At 41.2% G+C, this 16,458-nt stretch overlaps 1 protein-coding gene across 2 annotated transcripts in view; it reads right to left on the bottom strand.

The window, feature by feature from the left end:
- Positions 1 to 5,098: 5,098 nt before the first annotated feature.
- Positions 5,099 to 16,458, bottom strand: part of Adam23 (ADAM metallopeptidase domain 23) — a 141,156-nt gene continuing 129,796 nt past the window's right edge. The window contains exons 25-26 of one of the 2 annotated variants that reach the window (XM_028765603.1): positions 12,770 to 12,860; positions 5,099 to 5,478 (exon numbers count right to left, since the gene is read on the bottom strand). In XM_028765603.1, coding sequence (XP_028621436.1) covers positions 5,430 to 5,478; positions 12,770 to 12,860 — 140 coding nt within the window. In that variant the 3' untranslated portion in view covers positions 5,099 to 5,429. The remainder of the gene's footprint in view (positions 5,479 to 12,769; positions 12,861 to 16,458) is intronic. The other variant, XM_028765604.1, reaches the window with a different exon arrangement.

Here is a 16,458-nt window from a genome sequence, read left to right as displayed (position 1 = left end):
TAGTCAAGGAGCCAGACCTGCTAATATGTTTCTGAAAAGGTTAAGGAAGGGTAATCTTCCCTCCAAGGCATAACAGAGAGACAAGTCCTAATTTTCATTGGTGGAAAGTATGGCTGCCCTTAGAAAATGATGTTGACCTTTTATTAACAGGAAGACTTACTAAATGGTGCTTTAACCGTTTATGATTCTTCTCCACCCCCTTCACTCCTGATTGAGCTTAGCCAGAATCTTTATGGGAAGAAAAAAATACTGCAAGGTTCACAGCTCAGGCGAAGCAGTTGTCTTTGTTGCTACTGATCATCCCAAGCAGAGTAGGCAGGTTCATAATTAGCACCTTAGTGAGGAACTATCCAAAAACATAAAGTTCTAGAAAACATCTTAACCTTGACACAAACAGGACACTCAGAAATTGGGCTAGACAATTAGACCCGGACTTTATAAGATATCCTACCTCCAAGAGATTTAACTTTCCCACTAAAATGAGTCAGCTGTTGTTGACTGTAACATGGCATTAGATCCAGTGTCACAGGGACAGACTTTTGCTCAAATATCACCTCCATTTTGAAACTCTTCGAATCCCAAGAGCAGAAAAAAGCCTTCTTTCTCTCTTACTCTGGTATCTTTTAGGAATGAATTATGTCCCATTTAAGGTTGTCACATTTTGTTCACAAAAGGGAGGTGTCATCCCTGTGTGCTTAGGTTCTGAAACAGTACTAGACTTTTGGTATGCTGCCTCAAAAACAGTATAACCTAAAGGGGCAGCATATCAGAAATTCAGATCATTTGGCCAGGCATGGTGGCACATGCCTTTAATTCCAGCGCTCCAGAAGCTGGTGGATCTCTGTGAGTTCAAGGCTAGCCTAGTCTACAGAGCTAGTTCTATCCAGGACAGCAGGGCTATACAGAGAAACTTGTCTTGAAAAGAAAGATTGCTTGAGATCATTCCTTTAAAGTCAACTATAAATGGCATCGTGCTTACTCTAAGTATGCTATTTGTGCTATTTAAGCATTTCTGCATTTCCTTTATTACATGAAATTACACAGTAACAAAAGAATTACAGATAATGGACATACAATTTGAGAAGATTATTCAGATTCCGTAGCATAGGCTCCTTTAGGGGAACTTTAAGATGACTAAGGGAAGATGAGAGTCAGTCAGACTAGACAATCAAGCTGGTGAGGTCATGGGCTCAGCAGCATACAGGCTCATTACTGAGTCTGGAAAGTTCCCTGCAGGAAATGAAGAAGGCTGCAAGACTTTCATGATGACAACAGTGTAGAGAGAATCTACGTGTGTCAGTACTGTATCACACAGATAACTGAGGCACGGCAACAGGGTGCAGGGAAGAGACAGTGAAGACGGTCACCAGGAGGAATATAAATGGCTGGCTAAGTTTATATGAGCTATTAGTGTCCCTTATTTTAGATGTTTTTGATGATGTAATGTACATAACAAAATGATGTTACTGTCTCCTCCTTTCATCTCCTCTCCCCTTCTCCCTCTCTCCTTCTCCTTCCTCGTGTGTGTGTACGTGTGTGTGTGTGCCTGTGTGCATGCCCGTGCACATGTGCACATTTTCATTGTTAATTTGGTACCAAGTCAAAGTGTGGATGTTATTGCTAGCCACTCTTTAAACTCAGAGGGCAGACACTAAAAACACAAAATAAAATCAACAGTGGTATGATTCTTGTCTTGTTATTTTTTGTGTTTTTGTTTGTTTGTTTGCTGTGTTTTGTTTTTTGTTTGTTTGGGTTTTTTGTTTTGTTTTGTTGTTTGTTTGTTTTTTGGTTTCTGTTACATATGACGCAAAGAACTCCCAATGGCTACAAGAAAATTGAGTCCTAATCCAGAACATGTTTATCATTAACCAGAGAGTTTATTGTGTTCCATTGGCTGCTTCAATTTGCAGTGAACCTTTGGTTGTGACTGCCAAAACCCAGATATCAGGCACATAGCCACTTAACCAATGCAAGAAAACATAGGAACAAGAGTCAAGAAAATCCAATCAAAGCACAAAACTACAACATCCTACATTAATAAAACTTTTAATGCACAGTCAACTAAAAGATGCATGTAAGGATGACGGAATCTCCATTCACAGGCAGCCAAGAGGTTTGGAATTTAACTTCAAACAAAAGTTTGGGTTGTGCATTTAAAAATTACAAACCATTAAAGTTGAAGGGAACAAAAGAAAGAAAAATAACAACGGAAGCATCAATGACCATAAAGTGTGATGGGAAGGTTAAAGAAAGAATTCAAGTATTGTAAAGTTCTTCAGACATGTCTTGGAAGTTTGTGCATTTCCCATCTTTGCATAGTAAAAAAAAAAAAAAAGGAAGAAAGAAAACACATCACTTGCAAAACTCCACAGCTCTATGTGATTCGTGTTTCAAACATGCACCTATGTGTACTGCTCACGTAGCTGGTAGAAGTAGCTGTAATTCAGTGGGCTCATGCACTATCCTGGGTGAGCAATGAAGTTAACGCACGCCTCCTCATCCAGATGTCATTAACTATCGCAGTAAAATTATAGCAGGTGAAATGGGAACTCGGTCATCACTTGATGCTCTTGCTGGGTAATGTTTAACAATGGAAGGCTTGTGCTTCAAATTCAAATTAATAATAATGAGTACTCACACCCCAAAATAACCAAATGGATGGCATGTGCAAGAGAAAAATGCAGCACAGAGTTTGAAATTACATAACCTGACACCACTGAAAATTACTCTGACCCATTTCGTACAGAACGACTGCACTACCCTCATGTCCGCACACACACATAGCTTAATGCTTGTGTATTTTACATATACACATGTAATTTAACATTGGAGCATAGGTTTGTTTACCTATGAAACTGTCAGTGTAACAAAAAGTTACACTGACATTTATCATATGTACATAATATTTGGGGACCACTGTGGTCTGATTTAAAACATAACATCGCACATTTACAATGTTGTTTGTGAAATGTTCAAAAGTTAACTATAGAGATCTGCTTTGTAACTGACAGTGGTTTTATGTCGGATAAAGTCACCATGGTGCCTCAAAAATAGCAATGATATGAGTATGGTGAGGTTGGCAGCTGCTTGGTATCTCATAGTGAAAGTGGACCCCGAAACACTGCAATAACAGGAAGAGATACCAAGTCATCTGAGTTTCCTCTGACCTTCCTCCAAGCTGAGCCTCTGCCATTAAGTAAAAGGGTACAACCTGTGTCTTATGGAACCAGGAATAATGCCAATAAACCTTACAGATAGCCCTGTTATTACTATATAAACAAACAGGAAGTTCAAGCGAAAGACTGCATACCTGCATAGCACCTGTTTCTCAGAAAGCCACCAGAAGGTTAAGATGTTAAGTTATGGTCTGGAATAGTATATAGCAACAAGGCTTCTGCTCTGTGAGGGTGAAACATCAGCAATTAAAGATATCTTTGGGGGAGGAGGGAAAGTCCAGTTTCATGCAGTCCATTTTTAGGACAGCCTCCTCCCTTCTAGTCATGGAAAATGTTGTAAAATTTAAGTCATGAGTCTTGCCGGAGAGGGGCTTAGAGCTAAATGTAAAAAAGTAACTCAATGCCAGGAAGAAATGCATAGTTCATCTGGATGTCTTCTTGTTAAAAATGGGCCATGGAGAAGTAGGGGCTCTCTGGCAGGTCTGAGTTCTTGATGTGTGTTCACTGTACATCTGTATGTCCAAAACAAACCTGGGAGAGAATTTCCTCAGTAACCTGTTCCTTTAGAAATGCAATGGAAGCTTTCCTGGCAATACTTTAAGGAGTGGGGGAAGATGAGGGAAACTCAGACTGTCTTGGGAATGCCAAGACCCTATCTCCCCAGCTACTGGGAGGGAAAAAAAGCATGTGGATTCATACATGGTGGGATCCCATCACAACTCAGAATCCACGGCCCAGCAAAACACTGAGGGCTGGGCGAGTTCCCGAAATCACCATGCGGAAAGACAAGCTGAAATGACCAGAAATGACCTGCTGCTCTGCCTCGCCACATTGGGGCTCTGTCACACAGGCTCTGAGGCAGGAAGGTGAAGCATAAATGAAATTTATCAAAAAAAATACATATGAACAGAATGGAAAGCTTAACTTTCTCCAAGCTTCCAACATTTAAAAGTTATTAATTTTTTTATTTAAGGCTTTAAGTTTCTCCTCCTTTCACATTCATGACAGGGAAAGAGAACTGTCGAAACCAGAAACTAAAATGATGAGCTTGGCACTTTTGTGATTAATTTGAGAAGGGTCTCTGTTTTCCTACAGTATATACATGTGCTTATGATGACATCAAAAATGTTAGATTCATCAGTACATATACACTCACATTTACATAATTTTTGTGTTCTTGTCATGGGTTATTTTGTGTCCCTCTCCCCACTTTTTTAATATTTGATTTCAAACATACTAGATTTGTGCCCAAACTCGCTGCATCTGTGGCTACGTCTGTCTTGTTTAAGCAAGCTCAACAACTGGTGGACGTGTTATAAGAGAGGACAGAGACTAAGGAAGAAAGAAAATGAGTTAAAAGAAAGAAAAAAAAGATGTGGAGCAAGCAACAAACTCAAGTATAGAGAGAATCTCTGCAAGAAAAACATTTCCATACAGACAAGTGAAAATGGCATTTCAAGGTCTCATTTCCACATCTACATTTAGAAAAGAACTGTACAATAACATTGTTCAAGTTCCTGCTCCCATTTCCAGAGGATGCTTGGTCCAGGAGAGAAATCATGGGTGCAGTGGATCAACAAGAACACAGTCCAGATGAGTGCAGCTAGGGGCTGGTCTAGAATGGGTGAAGGGGCATGAAGGGAAAGGGTTGGCCAGGGTGGAGGGGGGGGGGCATAGAGGGTGGGAAGGCATTAATCCAGACCCAGGCAGCGTCTGCCTGGTCATCTGTCATCTTCCCCGTGGAATTTCCACTGTAGGGTTTGCTGAAGGTTGGCTTGCTAGCTTGTTGTTATATTTGCCATGCAGTTTTTACCCTTTCCAAAATTGGATCTTCATGCCACTGGAGTTTGTCTTTGATAGTAAAAGAAAAAGAAATCATGCCAAATCATTTAGAAGATATTAAATGCCGGCAGGCTAAGGGGTCATTTGCTATTTGTTCTTTTATTGCACTTGTTGCTGCTCCCTTCTCCTTAGTTAAAAAGAAAAAAAAATAAAGGATTCTGAACAGTTATTTTTAATGACATGGTCTTTAACCCCCTCCCCTTTATTGACAGGTGACAGAGGGATTACTTGAAGTTATTTCCAAAAGGGACCATTGTCTTGTACCCCATCCCCATTCTCAGATTTGAGCTCTGTAGTCATTACCACCCAAGGGTCTTCTTTACAGACTTAAGAGTTCCGGCAGCATGGCCGAAAACATGTCATTCCCAGAACCCAACAGTGCAAGGTGGCATTCCTCCAGTGCAGCCGAATTCAGATGGGGCCTTGCTGAGTGGGATCGAATCTCCTCTTCTTGACGTTTCTTCCAGAGTACGTCAAAAGAAGATGCAGGAAGAGAAAAAAAGAAGCCACAAAATTAATCAGATGACAAAGAGGCAAAGTATGACGGTGCCAGTCCCAGAGCAGAGTAATTCACTCACACAGAGGCAGTCTTCAAGTAATTGCAAACACAGAATAGCTAATGTTTTGGAACATCTTTGCATTTCCCCATCAAGACTACACACATTGGGGAACATCAGGGAAAACTTCAAATTGTTCATTTTCAACCACAAATTGGTCTAATTTCAGAAGCAAATACCATTGCTAATTCACCAGATGTAAAGAACTACAGTAGTTTTCACCTGTGAGAACTAGGAAAAACTTGGAAGTTCTTGTAGCTGTTTCCTCCAAGCCCCGAGAGTTCTGTAGCAACAGACAGGTGCTCACCATGGGAGCACAATCCTTGCTCTGCCTGGCTATTTCAGCCTTGAGTGTGTGAGGTCTTACTCCACTATGGAACAGGCACTTCACATGGTGGAAAGTTGGTAGACAGAGTGCACAAGGAGGTGGTACCCTCAGGAGAATGGACACAGGCCCAGGTTAGCCAAGCAACCGCAGCAGTTTAGCACCATTGAGAGAAGCAGGCTTAAGTGCTTTGCTCAGTGTCCAGTCTCCTAAAAAGTGATTTCTGTGCTTAAAGAGAAAGAAAAAAAGTAGCAAGACACAACACGGCAACAATGTGAGTTGACTGTAACCTCCCCATGGTCTGGCTTCATGTGGGGCATCAAGCAAGGGGCTCATGCATTAGTCTGCATACTGGCGGGCACAACTCCACAGCCACCAAGGCATCATGCAAAACTGGAGGCTGAGGAGCCCTCGCTCCCTCATTCCCCTGCCCACGTACTCAGGGCCAGCTGAACACCTTCACTAGCCCTAGGTACCAAAATATTATAACAGATTCCTCTTCCCCAAAATGTCCTTCAAAACAGAAACATTACCAATGCTTAAAATATGCAGGAAAATGTCCTGCAAAGTTCCTACTTTCCCAGAAGGCCGACTTCGATGCTTTTCTTTTGAAATACCAAGCATGAACATGTTTAACAAAAATTTTCCTTTTCTTTTTTCTTAAACCTCCATTGAAACATCCTCACAAAAGCCTGGACACATGGTGCCTTGGCCTAGTGACTTAATTCACTGCAGCAAACACTTCTGTATTAGAGTTGCTGATTTTTCTTACCGCCCAGCCCTTTGAAGTCAACAACGGTCTTGAGAGCAGGCATTGCTGACTACAAAAAGTATACATAAATAAGGCTGAATGGGACATACTCATGATGTGGCTGTCACCAATGGCCTTGCTGGAGGCACTGAGGACCTGCATCTCCCATCAGAGTCTCTGAGATGATGTCTAAGAGTGATATTCCCTTACTGAAGACTTGGGAGAGAGAAACACAGACTGCCTAACCTTGAAGATCAGGGACCCTAACCAAGCCAGATGTGTATTATTGCAATTCAGATGAAATATAAAACTTGTCTAATCAACTAATATAAATGCTGAGGACAGAACAAACCCAGCAAGCACCGAGATGGACAAGACCACATTACCCATATTTAAATGTTTTCATTCAAACACAGGGTATGTCCAAGGTCGGAACTGCCAAGTAGCGTGTTTTTAAAGAGAGAACTGACATTCTACTTGAGGCTGGCACCCAGGAAACTCCAGGGTCCAAAAGTGTGTGTTCCTCTCCAAATTCAACTTTGAATCTTAGATTGTACTTTTCCCATCAAACAACATTCTAAATGACTACCAAGTTCTTTGGTCAGACTAAGAAGTCATTACACCAATAGAACCACCTGTTTTCTGAACAGTACTGACAGAGGACTGAAGGACATTTTCTCTTCCACTGAAGTCCCAGCAGTGAAGAAAGCAAGCTGAAGTCCAGGAGAGAGGGAACCCAGAGATGAGCAGAGAGGGATAGCTCTGCAAGACCTCTGTGACGTTCCCTCATAGGTAAGCCATACATCCCGCTGTACGTCACTGTAAGTTGAGCACTGTCTGTCCTGAATTTTCTATATGAACACAAGACTCTTTTTTGTTCAGTTTTAATGTGAAAGTAAAAACTACAATAGACAGGTCCTTGCTGGTTTCCTTCCCAAACCATTTCATCTGAATGCCTTCTGCTCACTGGATGAAGGCAACTTCGTTAACACAACCACAACAGAATCTCTGGATCACTGTAAAATATCAATGCAATCCACTAGCTTCACAATGACACTGTTTTTATCAATGTTTGGTACATATGGGAAAGCTAAGCTTTTGCCTATAATGCATGTATTATACACATACTCATCCATACATCAGTGAAGATCTCTAGGTAACAATAGCTACCATGAGCCTTCTAACAAGAACTCAGAGTTACCTAGTATTATCACCCTTTAAAAAATTATGTGTATGAATGTTTTGTCTGCAAGTACGTAAGTGCACTCATGCATGCCTAACGTCATGGGACTCAAGGGGAGACCAACAGATCCCCTGGAACTAGAGTTTTAAACAGTTGCAAGCCACCATGTAGGTGCTAGGAACCAAATCCCAGTCCTTGGAAGGGTATCAAGCGCTCTTAACTGGCAGAGCCATCTCTAGTCACCTACTGTCTCTCATCTTAGACCCCGTACCCATCACCAACACACACACACACACACACACACATACACACACACACCAAACCCCTAGGCCACTTAGATTAAGCTTATGTCCTCAGGAGTTTGAGTCAAGGAGACGTGTGTCTTCTTGGTCAGCCGGGCATCATGGATGGATGGAGAAGTGAGTGCCTAGCCTAAAAGTCTTAGACAGGAGGGTGATGTGGCTCCTTATTCTGCACTGGAATACAAAACAGAAATTAGAAGGGAAAACAATCACTTGATTACTATTCTCATATGGAAACTGGTTAAAATTGATTCCACTGCATCCTAACTTTAAGAAAATCAAAAATACTTTTCCTTCCCCACCAAGATTCAGTTATTTTTCTAGCCAGAGCCCTTCAGCTGTCATTTTAGAGGAATACCAACTGCAATAGTCTTTTCTTTAGAGAAGAAATGGGACAGAATGGAACCTAGGCTAACCAAAAATGGCTTAGAGCTAAGGGAGAGTGCTCACGCAAATGACAGCTCAGTAAGAGAATCGCCTGTGACAATGCAGGCTCATCAGAGAACATTTTATCAAGAACTGCCCTGAGAGGTTACTATGGCCTCTGCTGGCAGGGGTGGAAACGCACCCACTGAAACCTATGGAGACCAGATGGGATAGTGGGGCATGATTTAGGAGTCCAATGATCATCACCTTGTAATATGGTGGAAGAACCCACACTCACCCTGGCATCGACGCTATGGTAAGGACTGTCAGAAAACTACCTCATTGGCACCTTTATGTCATTTTCTTGCCACCAGCACTGTAATCATTTGTGATGTTGATAAATACCGTGTGCACGTGCGCTCACATCTAAATTCTTGTATTCAAATTTAGGAGGTTGTACTGGCTAGTGTTTCTGTCAACTTGACATCAGAAAGGAGAGTGCCTTGATTGAGAAAAATGCCTTCATATGATGAAGTTGTAGGCAAGCCTATAGACAAATCTTAATGAAGGTTTGATAGAGGAAGGCTCATTCCACTGTGGGACCACCTGGGCTGGTGGTCCCGGGTTCTATAAGAAAGTAGGCTGAGCAAGTCCTGAGGAGCAAGTCAGTAAGCAGCACCCCTCCATGGGCTCTGTGTCAGCTCCTGCCTCCAGGTTCCTGCCCTGCTTGAGTTCCTGTCCTGGTTTCCTTCAGTGATGGACTATAATAGAGAAGTGTAAGTCAAATAAACCCTTTCTTCCTCAAGTTGCTTTTTGGTCATATGTTTCATCACAGCAACAGTAACCCTAACTAAGACAGGTGTGTTGCATAAACAGTTTTCTTGAAAGTAATAATAGCAACCCTGTTTTTAATGCATATGAAAAATTTTCATCCCTTTTTTTCTAGCCTTTTGGGAAGATGCTACTAAAATAATCATCTGTTTCATTTGTTCCGATGTCCAGTAAAAAAAAAAAAAAACAACCCAGTAACTCTGGTAGTTTAATTGAGTATCAGTATTATTTGGCCTGAATGAGGAGCCTCCATGAGTCAACCGTGCACGACAGAAGTTAGTGGTCCCCTCATCACAGCTCACAATATCATTCTGTAGGTGAAGAGGAAAAGCATGTGGCAAAAAAGAAAACACACAGATACAGGAAGAAGGGGGCAGGTTGGTATGCCCCAGACTATCTTCATGTTCTATGAGACACCTTAGAATTAAGCACACGATTCTCAACACCTGGAAACAAACACATTCGCTCAGTCATCCCTTTGGGCCTCAGACTTCAAGAGCGTGGAGTATGGCATTAACTAATGTTACTAGATTTTACATTACTCAATATAACAGAATACATGACTACAATGGCGAGAATCCCACTGAAGAGTACTTTTTTTTTCCTTTTTGAGAATTCTACAACTTTGTATTTGGAAGTCTTGTGTACATTAACCAAATGCTTCAGGCTCAGCTATTTGACTAAAAAGAAGCAACCTTAATTAATGTTATTTTTAGACCACAATAATTTTCATACATTAGCATAACCTTACTACATGAAAAGTGCACCCACTCACACATACCCACGTGTTCTCACAAAGTAATATCTTTTAGCACCTAATTCAGAAGATGAGTGCTCTCAGGAAAGAATCAGAAAGACAATGTTGGTTGACAGCATAGGTGTGTTTCTCGTTTGTATTTGTATATCTATGCAGGTCAAGGCCAGTTAGGCCCCTCTTCCTCATCTAAAGTACTCAGCACATCATATCTAAAGGACTGTAACACTAGAAAAAAGGTCCCCCTCCCCCCATCAGTTGTACCTGTTCCTGTTTCTTTCATCTCAAGTTTCCAGCTCTCAAAGGCTGCAGGCGACTTTGCTCATTCCACTTCTGGGAATAGTGCCCCAGTTACAGGAAGGATTCCTAATAGTGCTGTCTAAAACAGTCTTTTTTACAACTATCTCCAATTTCTGCTTCTAAGGGAAACTGGTCTTATTTACACTGAGCTCAGTGAATCTCTGAAGGACTTCCAATTCAGTACTTCCAAATTATCTCTAATCGTCTTTAAAACTGCCGAAGTAGTGGGGAAACGAGTATTTTTCCCAGAGCACAGACAGTCCTCCGTTTTTGAGGCAGGAATAATAGTTCACAGCTTGATACAAACCACCAGTTACTATTAAGATCTAAAAGCAAACAGTGTCACAACAATGTATGTGCAGCATGGAGTGCAACAGCGTCTCTCAATTCCAACTCCAGAAGTCACACAAAGGAGAAGTTAATCATTTGAGAAACATTCTGGACCTGTCATCCTCAAGGCATGAAAATATTTACTGCATGGTACTGTGAGGTATTTGTGCCTTTCTACATTTTACCAAAAAAGAAATATTACAGCCACAGGAAATAAGAAGAGACTTTAACTGAGCTCATCCAGAAGGGTCCCTATGTCACAGTCCCCACGCAGTCAGCGGAGCTGGGTTTGAACCTCTGTGTCCAGCCCTCAGCTCATGCCCTGCTCTTCTGATGACTGGACATCTCTCAGATGTGAACCATCTGCACACAGCCTAATCCACTTATCGACACAGTGATAATGGCTTCTCCCCCAAAACATGCAGTTCAAGCTGAGAGCTAGCCAGGCTGCTGTTTCGAGGTCCTGCTACAGAACAATGTGCTCTCACAGAGAACAAAGAAATGGTACATCTGCCATCACACGGCACTGCATGGCAATGATCCACAGGAGACAGTTTCTTGGGCCTTTGAGATGAATGTTTCTTAACACTAAGGAGTTGTGTACGCGCATGGAGTGAGCCAGATTTCTTTTTCTGGAGGCACATTAAGTTTTTAAAAAGGAAGTATTATAAATAGAGTACAGACTTTCTATAATATACGATGACTTTTTCGCAGCAGTTGGACACTAAGAAAGGTTTTCCTCTGGATTGAGGAAAACCCAAACAAAAACATACAGCTTCTGAGCTGGTCCCTTATGTGCTCCAGGCTGGACAACACCTCATTCAAATGAGAAATCCAAATACCAGGTGCCTATTCAGTTTGTGTGTTTCTGCAAGACTGTGGATGCCAAAATTACTATTTCACTAAACGAGTCCAACTTTGTAGACATCTGTATAGAAAACATGCACCCTTCAATACACATTTCCAATTAAAAGCTTTTCAAATGCTACGGGTTTATTCATTAAATCCTAACACCATAGCAAATTAGCAGAAAATGTTGCTTTATTTAGATTATATCTTGGTATTTTTTCTTTCATAATCTGCTTTTAATAATACCATTTTAACTGGTTTTAATGAAGGCCACCACATGGTTTGTTTAAAACAAAGCTTCCTCCATTCAGTGGCTAGATGAAAGCAAAGTGGGGGGGGGGGTTAAGTTTGACCACAGGCTTCATTTTCCACTTAAATTCATCCCAATCAATCTGGATGAAACTTAATTTATAAAAGAGACTACATGGTAGAGGGATCCTTATCTGCAAATATTAAAAATCAAGTAACCAGGGCCCAAAATGCTTCAAAGTGACTCTCTAAAGAATCAAAGGTGCAAAATATCCAAACTAGATAAATTAGGTTTAAAAACTTTAAACACAGTAGGGTTTATCTGCAACTATCTAGAATGGTCTACTTCAGCAATCTTGAGTATCAATATGCACTCCAAAATAAAAGTAATCCTGAAAGCATAGCAGGCCAGTCAGCTATGTCAATGTTGCATTAAATGCCATGAAGCCATTGCTTTCAATTAAAATATTTTTAAGTAAATAAATGAAGGTTTTCAAAACACAAAGTTACATGTAAGAAACAACAGTTATGTGGTGACTGAGGTTACGGAAAACCCCAATGGACTATAAACCAGTGTTTAGCAGAAACAATTATGAATTCAAGTGTATTTATTTGCAACATGTTTCCTTGGTCACCTAAGTGCACATGAGAGCACCCCAGGAGGCTTGCTCCCACAGGGTAAAATGTCTTTACTTTCTAGAATGGCTTGGGCTTCAAATTAAAGTGAATTCTTTCCATAGCTTGTACCTCCCTACTTGCCTGAAGATGACATTTGAAGCTCCATGTATGTCCTATGTTTCTAACCCACTTCTGAGTAAAAGCGCGTAGTTTTTGTTGTTGTTGTGGTTGTATTGTCAACACCAAAGTCTCGTAGCAGGAACTCAAAACCAGGTTACGTAAGCAGAAAAGAGAGGTGCCCGAGCCACAGAGAAGAAGACATGCGGCATTGCTTACTTAAATCCCCAGCCTGTGCCCCCAAGCACAATAGCTGCTACCAGGATGGCACCAGCGATGGAGCCTATTATGAGATTGGTGGCGCTAGGACCTGTGACAGAGGATCATGGGAAGAAAGTCATGTGAGCCAACTACTTTCATCACCACAACGGAAAGGTAGGTAAGCAGCTTCAGGAAGCAAAACCCTGCTGTGCAAGGTCCCTGATGCTTTCTTGTCCTAGCTTAATCCCACGTCAGATACTTCCATCTGATTGGTTGGATTATTTATCTTTAAGTCTGCCTTTTCTTTCCCACTGATCTTAAACTCAGTTAGGTTAATCTTCCTCCAAACGTCAAACAAACCAACCCTGCTTGCTTTCATATACGTTTTGTCTCTTTCTCCTCTCCACCCATATGATAAATCAAACAGGTTTGTGCAGATAAAGAACAGGGTTCCATTAGCCCTGGCCCCATCTGCTGCTGAATACATAAGATAAAGGAGTCCATGACAGTGTTCCTCCATCTGACACACCACACTCTCAATGCTGTTTGCTTTGCACTGGGAGACAGTGAGAATTCAGTTGGAAGAGGTCAACCAGTAAAGATCTGGCTTTGAAACTTTTTTTCTCAGATATTTCTTCAGTGTTAAGCTCCCAAAATGAACTTGCAGATAAAGGAGACCTTAAATTTATATGAGCCAATTTATAGGAAATGGGGGATATAGGATTCTTTACATTCCACTTGAGAAATATATTTTTTATATTCCCCTTTCTCATAAAGAGACATTTGAGACTTGGCAATATATTTAAAAAGTGGAGAAGATATCAGAAATGATAATGTGAATTGAAGTGGCCATCACTGTTAAAAGTTGGTAAGGAATTACAGTAACTGCAGTCTTCTCCTTCATTTGGCCTTCAAAATCAAGACAGTTATACATAGTTAAAAATGAAAGGGAAATTTCACATCCTCCAGGGTTTACTATGCATACGCATAGCAATGCCTGCTAATAACTAAATACCTTCAAGTACCAACTACATATATTTGCCTATAAGTCACAAAGTAGTCAATTTCGCTGGTTTTCCTAAAACCCTCTTGTTTTTTTACAGACATTCATTCTCTGATGAGCAGAATAATCTCTTTTCTTCTCACATAAGTGGATACCATGTCTTACATCTCCACAGCTGAGTAGGGGATGGTTTTGCTTAGAAGCCACACAGCACTTCAAGCGTAAGTGTCTGGATAGAAGGTGGTAGGTTCCAGGATGGGGGTCTTATCTGGTTCCTGGGTTTTGACACGCTCTTAAATCACAGAGGGTCTGTGGAGCATGCATCTCTGTGGCCTTTGAGATACATGAAGGACAATAAATAACAGCGGTGAGAATGATAAAGGCTTCTTAGAGACTGGAGTGAGCACCGACTGCCCTCACTTCTGAACATTAGACATATCGTCTCGTGGAATCTTCCTCACAAAGGAACATGTGAGGTAGAAATTTGAACCATCTTGCTCAAGAGATGAAGGGCCAGGCAGTTCTAAAGTTAAGAAGTAACAGAAGCAAGATCCAAACATGGACTTGGCTGACTTCAAGACTTGTGTTATAAGCTAAGGGTCAGAACGCTGGAGCCCACAGGCCACATCTGGCCTCATTATCTATTTGGGCAAAGACATTTTTACTGTAGCACAGCCATGACTTTTTGCATATATAGTGACTATGGTTGCTGCTGACAGCACTGTTGAGAAATCGTGATGAATACCCCACAGCTTGGAAGACAAAGCAATTTACACCCCGCCCTTTATAGGAAGTGAGTGACTGCATTTGTACCCCGCCCTTTATAGGAAGTTTGTAAATGACTGCTCTGACTATTCTGATGAAACTTCATTCTACTCCACATATTTTTGTCCCCATCTTTCCACAGTGAAATTTGGAGAAAGCATTCAAAAATTATGTTCATAGTATCGTGTATGGATCCACAATTAAGCAGATTTACTTCACTGGTTCAGATCAGGTTAGGATCTGATTCAATACAGAATCCATGAAAAGTGATCCCTGGTGTTCAATAAACTATATATTAGAATTAAAAATTTTTAATCTGTCCATGGAAACCTTACTGGTTACATGAACATCACACTGTCAGTGAAACCAGTAAGCATTAAAAAACTATACTGTACTATATGATTCTATTTTCTAAAAACTCATTATATATCAATTACAATGAAACTTGAAGGGGGGAAAGTTAATAAACCATAGACAAAATGTTCATGAAACAAGAACATCAAGTCTTTTTTGGTTTAAAAAAAAACACACACTTAGACACTTACCTGTCACAAGCATAAATAGCAACACATCAGCCCCACTGGAAAGGATGGATGGGAACAAAAGTAACAGGACTGCTTACAATAAAGATTTTTGTTTATCTTGTCCATCTGTAGGACTGGACAGATGACCAAATTTCATGACTTTGGCTATATCTGAAGGCACTGAAACTGTGGCCACTAAGTAAAAAACATATTTGAGATGATCTTTTAAAAACTGTCTTTCCTCTAAGAAGAATTTCACATGAACATGTGTCTAGAATTTGGCCCTGGGATAGGAACATCTGGCTAACAGTCACAAGATGCAACTTGCAGGACCAAGTTCCTATAGTCAATCATTTTAGCACTGTTACATGCTCCGTCTTCTCACAGGTAAGGAGAAACACAAGCCCTCTTCCAGGGTTCCTCCTTCTGATCTAAAATGCTTCACAGTAACTAAGGGATTGTGAGTTAAGAGCATAATAAGGCTAGGCTGGGTATGAAGGCTCATATCATAATCCCAGCATTTAGAAATCTGGGGCAGGGGGATTGCTGCAAGATCAAGGTCAGCCTAGGCTACCCAGTTAAGTACTAGATGAACATAAGCCATAAAGTGAGACCCTGTCTCCAAAACTTTTTTTTAAAAAGATACAAGGCTGGCCAGGGCTTGCAGCTACAGTAGAATAGCGTCCTGTGTAACATACACACCTGCCCCCTTCCTACTGCTACCTTGGTACCCAAGTTGCCTGACTAAGGTATGTAAGGAGAGCAGATGTGTCCCCAACACATCTGGAAACTGAGAGCTGTGCCAACAGTGTACCTGTTCATTCTTTGAGCTAAGTCAAGCTGGTGTCTCCCTGAGACGCTGATAGTTTTGGGGGGTAAGGGGGGCTGCTATGAAGTGTTAGCAGAACCCAGTAAGCAGAAAACACAGGGTGTGAAGGGTGACTTCTGCCATGTGTGAGTAAATGTTCTCTGGGTGCTGAAGAAAAAAAGGCTTCCTGATGAGCTAGTCTGTGCTTAACAATCTCAGGGCGAGGATCAAGTGCAGATCGAGGTAACCAGAGCATCAGGAGAGCTGCGCTTCTGGGAATCTAATGGGCAAGTAAGCACAACACACTGGTTCAGACACTGGATATTTTAAAGATAAGACCATCAGATGAACTGCAGCTGTTTGCTAAGGCTGCACAGGTTTGAACTTAATATATTTTCATTTTTAATGTTCCTTGCTCCAATGTGTACAGACACTTCAAAGCTGAACCCTGAAACAACTTTCTAACAACAAAAAAAGGTGGGGAGAGAAAGTGTCTTCCTTGATGTCATCCTCACACAGATGGAGCTGAAGCCTACCATGTCGGTCTAAGTTCATAGAAACACATTAACTGGCTATCATTCTCACTGCCTTTAAACAGTTCGAGAGT

Source organism: Grammomys surdaster, unplaced genomic scaffold, assembly GCF_004785775.1.
Source record: "Grammomys surdaster isolate TR1022 unplaced genomic scaffold, NIH_TR_1.0 165, whole genome shotgun sequence".
NCBI lineage: Eukaryota > Metazoa > Chordata > Mammalia > Rodentia > Muridae > Grammomys > Grammomys surdaster.
The sequence above is the reverse complement of the archived record's forward strand: the minus strand, read 5'-3'. Positions and strand labels throughout refer to the sequence as shown.